At 41.5% G+C, this 20476-nt stretch overlaps 1 protein-coding gene across 1 annotated transcript in view; it reads right to left on the bottom strand.

The window, feature by feature from the left end:
* Window positions 1-20476, bottom strand: part of TCERG1L (transcription elongation regulator 1 like) — a 1760733-nt gene that overhangs the window by 1553742 nt on the left and 186515 nt on the right. Inside the window, exon 3 of the mRNA XM_069611442.1 lies at window positions 17633-17813. Coding sequence (XP_069467543.1) covers window positions 17633-17813 — 181 coding nt within the window. The remainder of the gene's footprint in view (window positions 1-17632; window positions 17814-20476) is intronic.

The raw sequence follows: 20476 nt of genomic DNA, 5'->3' as shown, positions 1-20476 counted from the left end.
ACCCTAGATTACTTGGTCCACCATGGTTGGTTTGGCATCAACCCCACTCATACTTTTCCACTAACCTAGCAGCGTGCAGAATAGCCGGCCAGGTGCAGGGAGTTTGTCTGCACCCCCAGCCTCCCTCCAATTATTGCAACAATTAATCATCACTTCAGTGGTCATGTATCAATTATTTCTTTGTATTTTGGCCTCGATACTGCTTCTTGGTCTGGAAAAGATAAGGCATCTGGGCATGGCACAAATCCATGCGTAGGTGTGAAAGTTACATCCCTTCTGCTTGCTCGGTCACGTGATTCCAACACTGTGAAATCATCTTATTCTCCATGTAATTTGTGTATTTGATTTAATTTTGCCAGCGATCTGCCTTCTATAGCTGAACTTGACCTTTCAGAATAGGATACGCTGTTCTTCCCTCCATTAATTGTATCCAATGTTGGGCTATTTCAGCTGGTACGATCTTGGCTTTTTGCATGACTTGCCTTTGTCTGAGTTTCTCTCGGTCTTTAATTCTCAATTTCTTTGCTGCGAAGCTCTCCTCTTGAGACCTTAGGTAACCTTTTGGTTGCTTCTGCTCTTGTGCATAGTGGAAGTATACTTGTATAAAGTGCCTTCTGAGGTAGATATGTATGGGTGGCGCTTGTTGCAATCTATCTTACTACTAAGCTTAGCAAGCCTCACAATTTTCTTAGCTTCTTGCGGTTCTTTGCATATGTACATGTGTAAACTGGCTGAATATGTTCATCACGCTCATGGCATACATTTCTTACATTTGACATCAATTGTTTCACTTTAAACTCAGGATGTCACTTATCCATGGTGTTTCGTCTCCTTTCATCATTCATAGGTCGTCATATTTTCTATATGTGAGTCCGTCAGTGTTCATGTGATGTCTCCATTCGTCTTCTTTTAGTACCTTCTTGGCATAGTCAGGTATTGCATTTTGACAATCATCATTCTGTCTCATTTGTCGATAGGGTTTTCTCAATGGGTACCTGACTGTCCAGGTTTTCTTAGGTGTTGGTACTTCAATAGGTGCTGTCAGTCTGATAGGTACTGGACAGAGCCCCACTGTGGCTCTCTGCCGGTTTATTTGCTCATCATACGTCACGTATTCCGGCGTGAACGTTCCTGGTACTTCAAAATGGGCGGTAGGGGTGCGAATCGTGCTTGGGACCTCCTCTACACTCCCCCCTCTGGGTGATTCATCGACCACTTTCACTTCTTCTTTTGTATCCTCCTTTCCTTTATCTTCTGGATCCATTTCGTCTTTATCTCCTGGGTCCACTATTCTTTCATCCTCTGGGTCCATACATTGAGGTCTGAAGAAGTGTCTCTTTGGAGTCCATATTTGTATGACTCCCTTCAAGCTTCCTGCTCTTCTCACATGTTCATCCTTGTTCCATGTCATTAGTTTGCTTTGTCCACTTGAGCTGCAATAGATCCATCTTCCCACATAGTTTATGTGTTTACTTGGATACTGAAAATGTGTTCCTTCTGGTGCATGAATGCTAGCTTTCACAAAGTCTCTTATTTATTCATCAGTCAGGTCATTGGGCTTCGATCCTGGTTCAACATCAGTCAGGATTTTCATTCCTATGGCACTTTTCGCAGTTTTTTTGGCACTGAGAGATTATTATCTTGATAACACAGAATCCGAGCAATATCATCACTACCAGGAATTTGAATGCATCTGCCTTCCATTGTGGAACCCACGAAAATAGTGACCCAAACCAGCTGTCATCATCAACCTAGTCAGCTTCATCGATCATCTGATCCTGTAACTTCGTCAGCATACCTATGGCCTCTGTTAAAGTTCCATTTTCTTCGTAATGAGATGTTATAAATGTGAAACATGATTCTCGTGATGGCTGAGATCATGTCAAGGACTTATCTGTTCTGTAGAGTCATTAGTCGAATTGCCGTCAGTTCTTCCTTGATTGCATTGAATCCTTTTATGGTCGTGTTGATGGTCTGCAGTAACTCCCATCTGGTTATCTTCAACCATTTAGTATTTGCTCCAACCTGAATTCTTGGCATAAAAATTGTCATGAACACGGATGAAGTCTGGCTGAACAGTCTAAGTTCATATGGGATACCCTCAAAAACATCCATTTTGCACTATGTTGATCGTGGGCTCGTAGTGACCGGAGGTCGTCCATGCTCTGCAGATCACTACTCCTTTTTCCCATCCGTCTGGTGAAAGCAATGATCCCCAAATTTGCATTTGACCTATGTTCTTCCACTTTCGAGCTTCTTCTGGTGTCTTTCCTTGAACATTCAATTTGTGATTTGCTCCTTTTCTGATCTCTGATCCCTTAATTCCATGCTTTTCATATCTAATCACAATGTGTTTTGTGTTTCCATTGTTTCTTGTCTTTATGTCTTGGACATAATTGTCTTCATTTGGATCCGCTGCTTCAGTTGCCCATTTGAGTGAAGCATCACTTCCCATGAACTGGCCTCTGATTGTGCACATTGCTACGTGTGATAGACAGTGTGCTGTCTGGACATAAATTTCCACAGCTACGAAGATCTTTGACTTCCCCATGCTGTAAGGTAAGGGTGGACAAACAAAGCATTCCCCCTCTGAATTTTGTCGTCCAACTTCTTTCATGTGTTGGTACCATATGTTATTTCCCAAGTGTGCTGTGCTGTCCATGTAGTCAATTAGTTCATTGTCATCTCCTTGTATGCTTCTCTTTATTCTCAAGGTTTTCATGTAGTTTGCTGTCATCACATCCTTAATAGAATCCATGTTGCGCCTTCTCATTGGAAGATTCTCAGTTATCTCAATTCATGGTTCAGTCCTCTCCATCTGTGCCAGTTGAGTAGGCAAAAGTCTGGCAAATCCTTCATTGTCCTATTGCATCTTTTTTCTTCAGGTTATCAATGTCCATATCCACTCTTCCATTGGTCCAATATATGGATGTATTGTAGAACTTGTACTTGTCCCCTTCATTGGATCATATGTGCTTTCAATGCTGTTCTCTGTTGGTTTATTCTCCAACTCCTTTTGTCTCTTTAAAAGTTCAGCTTTCTCCATTTGTCTTTTCACTTCTCTTGTAGTAGAAGTTCTCATAGTAGGCAGCCCAAAGTTTCCCCTTCTTTGGCCTGTGGTTCTGCAGTTATTGACACTAGATCTGGTGTATGTGCACTCATTGTTTGTGTGTATGTATTTTTCATTAACCTTTTCTCATGCTTGCTCTGCAGATCCTGTCTCCGGCTTCTCAATGTGCTTGTTACTAAATGTGTGTGTGTGCCATTGCTAATCACATTCATTTCAAGTTCACTCACTCCTTTGTCAGACTGTCTAGGGACTGGAATGACTATAAAAGGTCTGGGTGCCTTCGTGGGTGTCATGTGTACATCATTAGGTGGGTGCACTGGAATCGGAACACTTTGCGCACCAATAAAAAATGCAGTTAGAATCGTCAATAACAGTAAAACAACAATGAATACAATGCATAGGTACATTATCCCTCTGTAGGTCAGTCAGCAGCACTAACTTCTGGAGCAGTATGAGCGCCTCTCCTCTTGAGGGATGACAACGTTACTGTTTAAGTTGCCCATCTCTATCATTTAAGGAAAGAAAACTAACAGTTTAATACACTCTAGATAAGATCGTTATCTCTGGATTCTGCTGTTTCTGCTAGTAAGTCGCAGGTACTGGAACGATTGTCCTTCTTTGCTTGATGACTGGATTGTCTCTTGCTTCTGGAAACAGTTCTCTTTTCTGTATACGCAAATGTCAATGTACGGTAATACGTTCAACAAGTCTCTTAGTTCGCTTTTTCAAAATAAACAAGATTCCAATCAATGCCCCTTACCTGTTTCACTCCAGAAGACATGTTGCTTCTCTGTCAGCAAAAGTGTATTCTTTGTCAACACTTCCTCGATCTGTCCATCTGCAGAAAGTTAACAGTCTCCTCCAGAAATTCTGATGATTAGAACATTCAACCTGCATCACAATACCATGCAGGAGCATACTCATCTGTGTAGAGTTTGCTGGGTCTCTGATGAAAGTGATGACTTCAACACTGGCAGGCCTCCCCACAAGTTCTGGAAAGTCTTCAATTAGGCGAAAGAAGACATTGCTTGCCAATCTGCTATCTTCTGGTGACAGGGACATTTGTCTAGTCCTTGTTGAATTCTGGAACTGCTTGGTACTCACTGTGAGCAGCTTCTGTGGTTTCGATGAGCTTGAAGAGCAACTTGAATTATGATTCCATTCAAGATTATGCTCAAACATTCAGTGTTTGCTGGATATCGAAGAAATGTCAAGACATCAGTTTGTCTTCTAACAAGATCTGGACAGTCTTCAATTAAGTGAAAGAATAGCACGCTGACAAGCCTATTTGCTGCTTCCTCTGCTTGGGATATTTGTTTTGTCCTACCTGTATTCCGGAAGCAGGAGGACCTGCTCGGTGATCACAGTGAGCAGCCTCCTAATTGTCTTTTCGTTTTCAGGGTCTTGAAGAAATTCAGTGATGTTAGTGAGCCTTCCCAGTAACGATGGATACGATCTCAATACTAGTTTAAAGTAAATTAGAACGTCTTTAGTGATGTCACTGCTGAGGGACACCATAATTCAGTCCAAATAATGCTCGTGTTTGGAACGAGTCTGCATACTGTATTTTCTTCCAGTTTGTGTGTACTCGATCAAAATTTGGCATATCCTTTTCCTTCTCAAGGCTTCAGCATGCCTCAGTCCAAAGTCAATAGAATATGTTGTGGCTTATACATGCAATTTTTCTTCTTTACCCTGTAACTAGGATGCACAGAGTGTCATTGTTTTATGTTCCTATCCTCTTTTTTGCACAGAGGACATATCCACAATTTACACAAAAGTTCTTCGTCTTTGTTTTGCTGGTCATGCGTCCTTCTTCCCCACCATGGATCTCGTCTGCACATGTTGTGGTTCTTTCCCATTTGTAGTCTATCTGTAGTCTCTACGCGTTGGGGTGTGTGCAGGGGGCCTTCTCCAATTTATGGCTTGATAGCACCCAGGAATAGCCAGGCTCTTCTTCCTTCTAGCTTGACTGCAAAGGGAGTAATGTTCTCCACTCTGAATGGATCATTGAATCTTGGCTCATCCCACTTCTTTCTTGTGTGGTTTCTCACCAGGACCGTGTCCCCAGGGAAAACTGGTGGTAGATGTAAACCTTGAATTGGGTCTGTTGTAGTATCTCCTTCTGTGTTCTGTGCTGCCCTGCACCCTTTTTGTCGTCGCTGTAGGTGTATTCAAATTACAATAAGACAAGATGTCATGCAATTCGAGTATTTTTGCATTTCAGACCCTAAAGCTTTTCCTGTTGGCTGACCATCACATCTAGTTCTATCTCGGGGTGTCAGTGGCGTGCGCATCCTTCTGCCTGTTATGATCTCATGTGGCGTAAGGTGATGGTCAGACCAGGCTGGTTTCTGAGTGCATACAGTGCCATTGGAAGGCCATCCCTTCTTTAGAGTAAACTTCAACTTGGCTATCCTTTCCTTTAACAAGCCGTTGAGCTTCTCACATATTCTGTTACCTTGAAGATGATACGCTGAAGAGAACTTGTGCTTTACACCAAGCAACAAGCAAATCTGTTCAAAGACTGCATTAAAATAATGTAACTGTTCCATTGCTATCTTCAATAGGGCTATAGGCATCACCGGTTTACCACTGCTGTATTGTCGCCACAAGCTCTTGGAGGGGTTTAAAGAACACCCTCGCCGCTTCCAGAGATTATTTTCCTCCTGTGGTGGTATCCCTTTAGTTCCATTAACTGGGTTTTCTCCATGTGGCTATAACTGTCTGGTTCACTTCATACAACAATCACTCTCTCATGCACATCAGATATATACACATCCATTATGACTTCGTCTTTTGGTTGACACGTGCTTGGCTTCTGTATCTGCTGCTTAATTTCTTCGTGAGATAAAATCTGTCCCTTTGGTGTGGGTAGTGCATTTCAAGACTGCTATGCCCACTGGGAGCTGTTGTGTCTTAATCAGTCTGTTCAACAGGGCTGCGTGCTGCACTGGCGTGCCATCCGCACAGAGGTAGCCCCTCCTTTTCCAGCGCGCTAGGCTTGCGTGCACTGTCGACGTCACATAGGCGGAGTCACTGTACACCATTGATTCCTATTCTGCGTGATTCTCGAGTGTGAGTATCAACACCAATAATTCTGCAGCCTGTGCTGAGTAATTAGATGGTAATTGTGCACTAATAAGTACTCAAAACTCTCCATTTGTTGTGTGTTTCATCACAGCGGTGCCTGTATATCTTTGCCCGTCGTTTTGATCCATTCTCGAAGAACCGTCAACGAAGACAATTTCTCCTTCTGCCAATGCATTTTCTTTCACTCTGGGATCTCATCATAGAATTCTTTATAATTTGCATAGTAATGAATCAGCTCTCCTTCAGTGACTGGCTCTTCAATAAGCATAGCTGGGTTCACTATTTTACATCAAATATTCTTAATCAATGGATTCGATATGATCACTTTATATGTAGAAGCTCTCTGAGATGTCAATGTGCCTTTTAGTTTCTCAAGAATGGCAAAGAGTGTGTGCTCGACGAACAACGTCATTGAGCATCCAATTACAATCGTTGTAGCTTTCCCTATGGCGAACGCTGCAGCAGCCAAACTTTGTTCGCAAGGGAAATTACCTCTCATCTCTGGGTCTAGATTTCCACTGTAGTATGCCAGGGGATTGTACCCCAATGTGGTTCTCTGTGTGAGTACTGCTGTCATAACACTGTCATTCGGTGTGAAAATAGGTAGAATTCCTCTGCATAATTGGGAATCCCTAAAACTTGCACCATGCAAATGGCTCTTTTTAGTTCGACAAATCCTTCTTCCATGGTGTCAGTCCATTCAATTTTTTATTTCGTCCCCTGTGCCTTATTTAGGGCTTGTAACAAGGGCTTGGTATATGAGCTCTAGAAAAAGACCCATGCTCTGACATAATTGCACAATCCAATGAAACTCTGCATCTGTTTTATCGTGTGCGGCTTGACTGTGTTCAATATGGCCTCAGCCCTTTCAGGGGTAACCCTTTTCCCCTCATGTGAGATTAGTTGGCCTATGTACAGGTCTTCTTCCTGACAATATTGTAACTTCTATTTGTCAACTTTATATCCTTTTTCAGCCAATATAGTCAAGAGATGGATAGAATCGTGCCTGCATGTTTCTTCTGCTGTGCTGCAAATTGAAATGCCGTCCACATATTGCAAGACAATACTCTCTAATGCAATATTGCTTAAGTCCATTTGCAGGACTCTGTTGAAAATGGAAGGAGACTCACAGTACCCCTGGAGCAACCTTGTGCTTTTCGGACGCATCTGTCTGAACGTGAATGGCGTCAAATATTGTGAGTCTTTGTGCAACAGGATTGATAAAAATGCATTTTTCAAGTCAATCACTGTGAAATATTTTGCCTCAACGGGTATATTACATTGGATTGTGGACGGGTTAGGGACTAGAGGGAACTCGGCCTCTGCAATATCATTTATCAGGCGTAAATCTTGAATTAGTCTCCACGACCCTGCCTTTGATTTTTTAATCGGATAAACTGCAGTATTGCATGATGACTCTGCTGTCACTAAGATGCCCTGTTCCATCATAGCAGAAATTATCTTGAAAATCCCTTCATCTGCTACCCTAGACATGGGATATTGTCACGCTCTTGGCAAAATTGCTCCTGGTTTCAATTTAAACTTTTTTCTATCTCATACTCCCTTTAACAAGCCTACGCTGTAAAGGCCTGTAGTCCACACTGAGACAGGCACCTGGGCCATGTCGTCATCAAAATATTCAGGACAATTTTTCACCAGCATCATTCTCTGCGGTACCTCTCTTTTGATCATTCTCACCCAGAAAACGAGATTTATCTCAACTGATGTTTTATCTACACCTGTTTGTTCGTCAAACAGGTTGTCATCATTGATGTCAGTCAATCTGCACCCTTCCTCAATGGCGATTACTGTGCACCATTGTCTGCCCTCATCATCACAACCGTCAATCAAAGCCATTTTTATTCACACTACGGCTGTGTATTGCCAAGGGAAATACTTGTCCCTTTTCCTTGTGCATAGGTATTCTTGGCCTAAATAAAAATTAATCTGGGGTCTCATGGTTTTGTCTGCAAGGCCTGGTAGCCCTGCCATTGTAAAAGCAAGAGGAAATATCGAGGCTAAGTACCACAAAAGGAAATACACCGAACACGGGCTTATAAAGATTCACAGATCTTTATTCAACTGCACAGTTTACAAAGAAACAAATCAGATAGCTATCTGGCCCTCAGTACATCACAGTGAATACCAGCCCTTCAGTGTGAGAAGTGAGAGGTACTGGACATCTGGACATTCACGCATTTATACAATTTTAGTAACAATGTCCAGCCCCTCTGCAAGTTAATAATCAGTGGTCTAGAGTTCGTGCCGAGTTTACTTATGGGTCATACAACAATATGCACACAGATTATCTTTGGTCTACATACAAACAAGTTACAATGGCAACAGTGCATTCCAGTATTTAGCAGTAAGCCTTAGCACATGTCCCTTCATAATGCAGTTCATCCAGTGTCCACATTCGACATTTACTTTACATTGTTTTGATGTATGTTCATTAATGAGGCTTATTGGTGGAGACAATCCTAAAACCACAAGTCATGCATGGGACAAGGTCTCTTTACCCAGTCTAAACATTCGGCCTGTGGACAGTCTAAACATTAGCTAAGGTGCAAGGTTCGGGAAGGCTCGGTTACAAGCTGGAAACACAGTCCACCATTTTAGAACAGAGTTACATTTGAACAGAAATCAAAATGGCAGATGATCCCAAAATGGCAGCAAAGTCAATCTAAAATTGGAACATTTGAAACGCGGTTTTCTTCGCATAGCGACTGGGCTTAGGCCAATAGACATTAGAAAGGAGGCACAATATGATTTCCTGTTTAATACCATTAGTATTCACATTCCATACACAAATATTTCGGGTTCCAATGGAATAGCTCTCATAGCCGTTTGTCCTGCGTATGCTCTAATAATTTTGCATACGTTCAAATAATGCATTCCTGGAGTCAAACATACTATGCCCTTCTCCGCGAACGAGATTGTCATGTTTAACTTTGTCTTTAGGTCTTGTCCCAATATATTTACTGGGGTCTGCCTTGATTATAGCAGTGGCACATTCATGTCACATTCTCCTATAGAGAGTGGAAGTTCTTTTGTAAAAGGAACACGACTGGTTGCTCCTGTGAAGCCCTGAGTATTTATGGCATCGCTGGAAAAGGAAAACTTGCCTTCATGTATACATGAGCGTGTTGCACCCGTGTCAACAAAGAAGGAATATTCTTTATCCCCTATACAGACATCTACCCTTGGTTCCTCATGAGGGTCTGGTGTCACTGATAGGATAGAACACATCAGTTTTCCCAGTGAGCTGTCCTAATCCATATATAACTTTTCCCATGTTGTGTGAATGGACTCCCTCCATCAGCAGCATTGGTTTTCATTCCAGAATTCAATACCTGTCCTGCACTTGTTGTCTGTGACAGTTGCTTCGGCGACTGTTAAGACTGCCCTTGTGGAAATTTATCATGTTCTGAGGTTGCAAGCTTCGCAGTGCTCCTGGCGCTTGCTGTTGCACCGTGTGATTGTATGCAACTCCATTTCAACCCTGCTGTAAAAATACAGATGGATTCACCATTCCTACTCTTGCTCCATGGTCAGTTTGCACCATCCCTTGACTTCTGCATGTGCGTGCTAGATGCCCTGTCATCTCACACGTTCAACATATAGACTGTGGTTGGATTATTTGCCCATTTGACATATCCTGATTGCCATTCTGCATGTTTTGAAAACCTCCCTGATTATCTTGGAAACCTCCCTGATTATTCTGCCATCCTCTTCCTCGAAAGCCTCTCCCTCTGGGGTAAAACCCATTACTGCCCTGATTAACTTGCTGTTGGTTTTTGACCTGTTGCATATTCGATCTGTCTGTGCTAGTTATCGTTGCCCCTTCAATAGCATATTTTGATAATTTTTTCTGCACTAATTTTGCCTCTTCAGCTTTTCGTGCAGCCTTTTTTTTGTGATTCTTTTCTTGCAGCAGCCTGCAATAATGAGCTATGGTCAACTGAATCTCAGACCACAGTTTGGCCTCGATTCCTACCAATTTCCAGCACCTACCATTTCCAGCACCCATGTGTCTTGAAAGTTCTGAATGTAAAGCAAAGGATCTTCTGATTCCTTCATTTTGCGTGTCATTATGGCTCCCATGTCAGAAGTATCTGGGTATAGCAATCGTAATGCATTCCATACCACAGCTCTGCAATTGATAAATGGAGCTCCATCGTGCGTAGTATTAACTGTGGTCACGCCAGGATAACCTGCTTGTGTCCATACATTGTCAGCTCTATCACCAAGTATGGCGATTAAAGGACCCTTAATATCTCCTATAGCTAACGTGTTCCCTCCCGTCATTTTTTCTAGCTCATGTATCAATTTTCTGGCTCCCGATGTTAACATTGGAAACTTATTTTTCAGATTTGATCCATGTGTGGCCAGGGTATATACTGTGGCCTCCTTCCTCCTTTTTCGAGCAATGGGAATTGTAATACATGACACACCTTTTCCTCCATCATCATTTTTCTATCCACTACAGGCTTAATAGTCCCGCAGTGCCGTCTAACTGGTAAAGTCCTTAGTCGGCTCATATAGGGCGGTGGAGACACCCCTCTCTGACCGTAAAATACTCCTTCATGTCGATCTGATTGTGTGGCTGACTCTGATGCCTTAGGTGCAGACTGCTAGAATCTGACTATCTTATTTCTTTTCCTCAAGAGAAGTGTTGTTCACGTCTCCTCTCTTCTTCCTTTCCTTCATATTCCTCTCTCTCTGCGTCTGATATTGTCTGTGCCCAACTCGTGTAACTCCTCTCATCTTCCTCATTCCTATTTAGTGTAAATCTATCCAGGGACAGTTCTTTAATTCTGCTACTTCTAGAGGTGTCCTCAGTGTCATATAACTGAGTGCTCTCAAAATGCTTGTCCTCTCCTCTCGCTTGGGGTACCTGTTCTAGCCCCAATTCATCAAATATTCATCATATATTCTAGCGATCGTTTCCCCGATGTTTCTGGTGTCGAAGTCACCTTCGATATTTGCCCTAGCCATGCCTGGTACTGGATCATACTCATGAAAGAATTCTTCTATGTCCTCCCACTCTCTTGTTGGGTCAGGTTTCTTAACCTCTCTTTCCAAATATTTAATATCCCGTGCCCTCTGTCTTCGCTTAAGTTCTATGTCGTCATGGAACTCTCTGTGCTTTCTCGCTTCCTCTCTGATCCTATCTTCTTACTGTTTCTTCACATCTCTATGTTCATTTGCCCTTTGTATTTCCTCATCCCTTCGTCTTTTTATTCTCTTCTCCCCTATCTTTTGTTCTTCTTCCTCTATTCTTCGTTGTTCTTGCCTGTCCTGATCATTAGCTGCTCTTGGCTTATGATCATGTTTCCTTTCTTGCTCTTCGCGATACAGCTGTTCTCGTCTCTGTCTATCTTTTTTCCTAATTCTTTTGTCTCTCAATCCTTTTTCCTTTTCCTTCTCTTTTCGGTTTGGGTCATCCGACTCTCCCTTTTGTCTCACATCCTCAATGACCTTACCATTGAGTTTCAATAGAATCTGGCCTCCCCTCCTTTAGTTTTGTGTAAATGCCATCTCATTAGTTCTGTCCTCATCTCCTTTCCATCTCTTTCCTTCTCTATTTGTTTCTGGAGATGTACTTGCTTGTTCTTGATCTCCTTTTTCTTTCTCGCACCTCTCCTTGTCCCTCGGGACTTTGGAGGTGATATCCCTATCTCTGTCTTTGTCTGGGTTTTCGTCACTATATATCCCGTTGCTGCTTTAAGTTCCCTCAATGGATATAATCCTTCATCCTTACTTGTTTTGCTTTTTGTTTCAGATGGGGCGGGTGGTGCGGAAGGCGTTTCACCCCCCTCCGTGCATATGTTAAGTATCCAATCTAGTGGCGGCTCCTCCTCCTTATCCTCTTGGTACATCTTCCAAAGCTCTAAACTAGCTAAGTGTTTGTCTACCTTTTTGCCAGTATACGTGGCGTGCACATATGTCATCATGTGTTGCAGGACTGTTTTAGATAGCGATCTATCCTGGGGCCACGTCATAAACATTTTGTGGGTGGTTCCTTTAACCCACTCTGCACTGTACTTCTTCAGCTTAGGTGCATGTTTTGGCAACTGTTTGCACAAGTGTACTAATGGTGTAATGTCTTCAATGCTTAAAATTATTTATCTTCTCCTCATACAACACTTTGTTACGTGTTACGTTTCTTAAACAAAATCAACAATATGAGCGAATACCAATCGTCGCAAGCTCCAATCCCGTTTTTTCACAAAAATGTCTTTTCACTTTTTCAAACAACAACCATCAATTCATGTCATACAACATCCTAGCTATACAATCGTGTAATTTCCATGCTGTTTCCTCCCAAAAAATGTCTTACTTTATGACGTCAAAGAGAAAAAAACAACATAAGACAGACATAACAGACTATACAGACTCCAGCCAGCTACACAGATCTCATGCCCCTATTATCATCCGGACATGGAATTTAAGCCCATCCCTTTCAGATCGCCTCTTTCATCGATTCTGATGTTATACTGCGCCCATTCTTTTCAGGATTTTGAATGCAGACTACTTCTAACCGCTATATTAAAGCATAGGTATTTGGGCGTATCCTCTCTCTGCTCAGGTATCCTCCTGGTATCCTCTCTCTAGCTCAGGTAACCTCCCGGTATCCTCTATCTATTGCTCAGTCACCATTGAGTCAATATTTCTTTCCCTTATATATATACATTCTACTCTTACCCTAACGTTATTTTGTTCCACCTGCCTCCGTTACCTTCCCTTACTTGTTCTAAAGTCTTATCTAATCAATAGTCGATAAACTATCCTATCTCTGCTACCAAGTGTGCACTAGGACCCCAACCGGCCCAGAGAGCTGGGGGTTACCCAATAGCACTTTACGATGAGGCAGCAGCACCCGTGAGATGGATGGGGATGCAGATTCGTACTCTCGCATCAAATCAATAATGACAAACCAATGGTTTGACAAAGGGAGTCTGTTTAATGACAAGTACAAAAAACGGGGAGTTAATGAATATCAGCAATCGCTTGATCTTCCTTCTCGCTTCAACTCAACTTAATTTCATAAAAAACACATCATTTATACTAAAAACTCGTCATCGCTGACGTGTAATGCTTAAAATGTTGCATGCAATTCTACTGGTCCTAGGAAGGTAACTTTAATATAGGTGCCATATCTGTATATGGTAACAAAGTGAGGGGATTGGATAAACAGTGTCAGGTGGGGCATCTAAGCCCTTCCTTCAAAATGGCAACTGTAGACATCACTAAAAGTATGACGTCTCATTGGTTCTACTAACTATAGGACCCTAGATTACTTGGTCCACTATGATTGGGTTGGCATCAACCCCACTCATACTTTTCCACTAGCCTAGCAGCGTGCAGAATAGCCAGCCAGGTGCAGGGAGTTCATCTGCACCCCCAGCCTCCCTCCAATTATTGCAACAATCAATCATCACTTCAGTGGTCATTTGTCAATTTGTTCTTTGTATTTTGGCCTCGAGACTGCATCTTGGTCTGGAAAAGTTAAGGTGCCTGGGCATGGCACAAATCTATGCGTAGGTGTGAAAGTTCATTCCTTCTGCTTGCTCGATCATGTGATTCCGACACTGTGAAATCGTCTTATTCTCCATGTAATTCGTGTATTTGATTTAATTTGGCTTATCTTGACCTTTCAGAATAGGATACTCTGTTCTTCTCTCCATTAATTGTATCCACTGATGGGCTTTTTCAGCTGGTACGACCTTGGCTTCTTGGCATAACTTGCCTTTTTCTGAGTTTCTCTCTGTGTTTAAATTCTCGATTTGTTTGCTGCGAAGCTCTCCTCTTGAGACCTTAAGTAATCTTTTGGTTGGTTCTGCTCTTGTGCATAGTGGAAGTTTACTTCTATAAAGTGCTTTCTTGAGGTAAATATGTATAGGTGGAGCTTGTAGCAATCTAGCTTACTACTAAGCTTAGGAAGCCTCACGATTTTCTTAGCTTCTTGAGGTTCTTTGCATATGAACACGTGTAAACTGGCTGAATATGTTCATCACGCTCATGGCATATGTTTCTTACATTTGACATCAATTGTTTCACTTTAAACTCAGGATGTCACTTATCCATGGTGTTTTGTCTCCTTTCATCATTCATAGGTCGTCATATCCTCTATATGTGATTCTGTCTGGGTTCTTGGGACGTCACCATTCTTCTTCTTTTAGTACCTTATTGGCTTCTTCGGGTATTGCATTTTGACAATCATCATTCTGTCTCATTTGTCGATATGGTTTTCTCAATGGATACCTCACTGTCCAGGTTTTCTTAGGTGTTGGTACTTCAATAGGTGCTGTCAGTCTGATAGGTACTGGGCAAAGCCCCACTGCAGCTCCCTGCTAGTTTATTTGCTCATCATGTGTCACGTATTTCAGTGTGAACGTTCCTGGTACTTCAAAATAGGTGGTAGGGGTGCGAATCATGCTTGGGACCTCCGCTACAACAGGTACAGGCAACCCAACCTTTTGTATAAGCTTGTACTACACACTTTTGGTAGCGTGTTGAGCAGCCAGGCTTATCTCAAGAGGGGAAATATGAGCTGTAGTGCAATTACACTAAGATTCACAATTACGGGTATTCAAATAAACTCTCACACTCAAGGTTTCTTGCATAAACCATTATTAATTTATTTATCAGTCAGTTATAAAGCCTTTTTTAGAAGGGAGCAATATACTAGTAACACACAAATACAATGCAATACTGTACACCCTGAGTTTCTTGCAAACCAAGGTAGTTCAAAACAAAACCACTGCCACCAGCCAGTCAATTGAGGAAAGGGTAACATAAAAAATGTTACATGAGCATTTAGACACAAGGGATGTTAAGTAACCCCTCCAGCACTCTATTGTAAAATCAGGTGTGCTGGGTCTAGCAAGTAAAATGCGAAGTAAAGTCAATTTCACTTTACTGCTCTGGGAAACAGTAGTTGATCCCAGAGAAGGTATTTAAAACTTGGGAAATCTGGAAGACTTCCCTGTGACACTGCACTGAAGGTGCTTTGTGACACAATTGTAAAAGACGATGCCTATGGAGTTGGTTAGACTCCATAACCAAAAAGAAACACATTGTATAAAATCACATTAAAATACACGAGAGAGTGAGAAAAAGGGTCTCACTCTCTCTAGGTTAAAAAAAATCAAGTCCTCAAAATCCGGCAAAGTTGCTGGGGGTCTCTAAGGTGGAGGGAATTAGCACATTTTTGGAAATTCTCCCTAACAGTGCGGGCAATGATAAACATAAGAACAGAATATCCTCTTCACAATGAAGGGTCAAACTTTTTACAACAGAATCACTTATGCGCATTGGGTTTTATCTTGTGGAATCACATGGTCAAGAATGAGTACCCGTGTATCAACACCGCCCTCTCTTCCGTAGCTTTTTAAATTATAATGCGCCATAGGCACTACATATTACGTTCTGGTGCTTTTTCTTGTCATAGAGTAGGAAGAGATTAACTTTTACTGAATGTAGGGCATGTCTTACATGACAAGTCATTGAGCTTCTATATTGGAATGCGTCAGTCATGAAATTAAATCAGTGACACCTATTTAAAAAAATATCTAGTGTCCTGATTCTGAAGTCCAGTGTTCACCAAGACAATTCATTTTTATGGATGTTTACAGTGATTCAGAGTATGGCTCTCTAAAGTGGCATTTATCTTCGTATTTGCTATTGCCTTGAGTCAACACTTGGATGGTGAACTGAAGTATGTGTTCGATGTGATTTTTTACAAATATTGAAGGTGACATGCAAGAAAACCCTGACTTTTCTGGCCATTTTGGTGTGGACTTCAATATTGGGACTATTTTGTGGGGGTTCACTCCCCTGACGCCACCATCCATCGATTCCCCACTAGCCCTTACTTTTTAATGTATGGCAGTTTCACCTTCCTGACTCCTCCTTCGGACCCTCCACACATCTCTGCCATTAATAATTCTATTCCACCCCCACCTTCCCCTCACAGCCATAGACACACACACAAACAAAACTCACAAAGAAACATACTATCCTCACCGTGAATTCAGTCTCCTGGCCGGCTGTGTCTGTCAGCTCCTGGGCACACTTGTGGGTGGTAGGAGCAAGACAGTTAGATTTAGAAATAAAACCTCTTAGTTTTCTCAGAGCGGTATTTCTAAATTGGTCTTTTTCATTTTTGTTAAAAGGAAAAATACCTTTTCACTCCACACCGGATTATGAGCTATTGTCGTACCCCATATTTCTTTAAGGGTGTCCTCCACTGCTGTACTGGGCAAGGCCTGTAGTTCAACCTCTTTGCTTAATGGTCCCTTCTTGGGATTCCGTACATGGGATTTCTCTGAACCTTTAGGGTACTTATGGGGTCTCAACACTATTCAAGATTCTTTATATCCTCTCTTGGGGATTTATTTAGCACCTTTCCTGTTTCTCAGACCTATGTCACCACCCCGCTTTGTCCACCTCTGGCCACCACTATTAAAAAATATACTTTATTTGATTATACAAACATTTTAAACTGCTACTTTTTAAAATGTTACAATGTGTATTTCTAATGAACACTTCCAGTACATAGTGTATTCATAATACGAACTTTACACTTTGCTTTCTAATCAAAGCACATGGTCACAATTTTGAATTCAAATTTCATAACCCAATTGTGACAACTTTCCTAACAGCTATGTACATATATGGTTGGTTTGACAAGCAAGTAAAACCCTGGAAAAAGGAAACGTGAAAAAATAAAAATGGGGGTGCAAAAAAGGCAGAAGAAAATGGTGAAGTTATAGGGGCAACGAGTGTGTTGGAAGGGAGGGGTGAGGGTGTTACCAGACATTACTAAATCTAAAAAAGCCATGAACAAAGCAAAGTCGAACATTTTTCTAATTTGTCGGGTTGTGAAAATGTGTAATATGCACTTCTGAAATAGAAGCAGATTATCATTGAAAGCAGGACAGCCTGGTATAGTACTGTTTAGAAATACACTTATGAGACAGGGAAAGGGGGCTCACGTCGCATGGTGAGGGATCATGACTGATTTGTCTGGAGTTAAAGAGCATCTTGGAAACCTCAGAATGAAAACAGATGCTTATATTTGACAGATATGTCTGTAAAAGGGTTGCAATCTTGAAACAATAAGTATGTAATGCATGATAGGCTTAATGGTCCTTTCAAATTTTACAACACTAACCAAAGCATTGAAATATTTGCAACATTGAAGCATGCATATTGATTGGAACAGTCATATGATTTGTGTGTGAGGCTGAAATGGCTGTGGCATCAGTCACTAGTACTAGGAATACCAGGCTATGCACGACATGTTTTGCTGGGTTTCAGAGACATGCTCAGTTTTCAACGTGCAGACATCCTGAGGAGATTGTAATCATTCAGTATCTATAAAGGTAGTCCCAATTATATAAACATGCACGGTCACTTAAATTGGCTAAAGATCTATAAAGTGTATGATTTACTACTAACCTGTTAATGTCTGAGGTGTTAGTATCACTCTGTGGCATGGCCTTGAGACAGTAGGAGGTCTAGAAATTGCCACTGATAATTGATTGGCCATCAGTAGAGGAGTGTCTTGCTCGGGAAAGATTCTTGGTTCCTCGGGATGTACGAAGGCGGAGTCCAAAGAAAATGAACTGTTTATATACATCTGTTGAGTATATACAAAAAATACATATTTACAAGTTTTGAACTACCAGATGCTTTTCATGTGATGTGTAATTGTGTTGTCTTGGTTCATTTACATTGATATTTGCATACCTTTATATCACATTTATTTGAATGAAAACATGCCATGTGTGCCCTTTTGCCTGTCAGGTGCTCAGAGTTTATCCCTCTTTATATGTATGGAACATTTTTGTCAAATATCTGTGACAAGAAATACCTTGGTTGTAATTCTGTTTTGACTGGCATTTTGCATGTTCACAATTTAGTAACCTAAGAAGTTGCAACATAAATACAAATAATGGCATGTGCATATTGACCAACAAAGATAGGTTGCATTCTCCATATCTAACCGTTCCTGTCATTGCAGAAATGTTACAGCATGGGCACTATTATAAACAAGGGCCTGAGCTTAGAAATGGACACAATTAGAATTGAGTTAATTATCTGAAACTATATACAAAGTTTCGCTTTCAAGATTAATCACTTGCAGACATGTTTATATTTGCTTTTAATTTTCAACAGAAATTAGTTCACACAAAGTAAATAAATAAATATAATTGAGTTAACTCAGTTTGAAGTATTTCCTTGATTGCAAAATCATCAAGTCGCTTATTCAGTGACATGCACGTGAAATCTTTGTTTAAATACTCTAGACATGATGGTATTGGTGGTATCTACCTTTCAAGGGGGCACATATTACCAACACATGGCATTCCAACAGAATGGTGAAAATGGGGAGATAACGGAGCAGGTCTGGACCTCTCCTTGGGTTGAGATGCAGGTGGTGCATCAAATCCACAAAGGAGTTGTGAGAAAACGTGTAAATGTATAGAAAATGAAATTCTGATCAGGAGCCTGATTCTCATTCCATTGATTGTTTGGCCCTGGGGTTCTATGTGTTGGGCTTTGGTACAAGAAGAGTGGGAGCATTTAGTTGATTAGTAGAAATGTAAAGAGCGGGAATGCAAGTCATAGTCCACGATGATTGAAGAATGGAAGGAGATTGAAAATCCCAGCTGTCTCTCTCTTCCATCCTTATCGAATGGATCAGGCAGTATTGATGACTAGATGGTTGATGATCTAAACATAGTACACTCTGCAGGAAAATGGTTATCTGTGGGAAGGCATGGACAAGTGGGTACTGCACCAAAGCTACCCCTTGTACCGCAGCACGGTACACATACATGTGAGGAAGGGAAAATATTTGATGTGCATACTTCCTGGCACCATCTGAAAAGTATCACATCTCTACCATCCCACACTGGTATTCCTGAAAATGCTTCTGCTGCACCAGTGTTTGCCCCTGGGAGAAGCACAACATGCTCTACCTCCTGTACACCAGCAGTGTATTACAGTGATCCTCCATTGCTTAAGGGTAGTGCTTTAGAAACTTATGGCCAGCAATATCACAAGTATCATGACAGAGCTCCCTCAATGCTATCCTCAATATGATGTTGGCAATAGACCTCATTTCCTACACATGTGTGTACAATGTTGGATTCTAGCACCTTATGGGAAAAGTGGATCACTGCTGGGATGTTCCTGGATGCTATTTTATCTCTCACAAAATGGTGCCAGAATTGTACAATGGGGGCATAACTAGAGTGTTTGGGGGCACTCCGGCAGTTCATGCGGAACAAATTCAACGTTAACATGGACATGTGGACCAATCATGAGAACATTGACTACATGGCCGTCAACATACACTAAGTGGTATTTGCTTCCTCAAACAGCCAAGAGAGGAACCAGAGTATTTCAAGGGGGCAGCAGTTATTTCCAATTAGCGACCAGGCAATCGTGTAAATGTAAGGGGTTCAGTGCAGATGGGTGTTGATATTAGGCAGAAGATGGAGGTGGTAGAAGCTTGTTGATAAGGCCCTGTGGTTTGCATTTGCGATCTGCTGCCATGAAAATGGATCAAATGTCCTTGCTGGCTTATGAATTGGCAGGATAACGTCTCCTTCAGCCTGTGATCACATACTTTATCAGCAGTGTATCAGCAATATTCAGCCTGTCAAAGAAATCATTATTGCAGCTCAAAATATCAATTCCCATTTCAGTTAGCATGCCCATAATCAACTATGCCAACTTCAAATATGACACAAGTTGGCACAGCACAACCTAAAGATCTTGTTGTCCACCTGCTGTAACTACTTTACACATTTCAGAGAGGTAACGTGAGTCAGCAATGCAACACCATCACATATTTCAGAGCTGATTGTTAATACTATAACATACGTAATATGTGTACCTAGTACATTTGTTACACTATGTCTGGGACAGCTGCTCTTTAATGTTTCTTTTTCAGTAGGATATGTTGAAGAGGCCACCAAGTGGGATAACCATCACAGTGCAATCCTGAGTGAGGTTTTCTCTCCCTGTTCTACCCGCCTGTGCTCAACCTGACAAATGTGGCAAAGGTTTGTGCCCTGTCATGTGATGCTGATTTGGCAAAAGCAGTTAGGGACTTGCGTCCATCATTGTTTATTGATCCATGAGTAGCTGGATTTAAAGGTAAAACATTTTAAAGTAAAAGTGGCCAATTTTCATCTCACAGCAAGTATCACAAGGTAGGGGCACTGTGCAAATGTGCAAAGATACCTTGCTTCAGCGCTTGCAGCATCAGATGACACCAAAATGTAGTCA

The sequence above is a fragment of the Ambystoma mexicanum genome, chromosome 8 (genome assembly GCF_040938575.1).
Source record: "Ambystoma mexicanum isolate Mex_15411 chromosome 8, UKY_AmexF1_1, whole genome shotgun sequence".
NCBI classification, from domain to species: domain Eukaryota; kingdom Metazoa; phylum Chordata; class Amphibia; order Caudata; family Ambystomatidae; genus Ambystoma; species Ambystoma mexicanum.
This window is presented reverse-complemented; position numbering and strand designations above follow the sequence as displayed.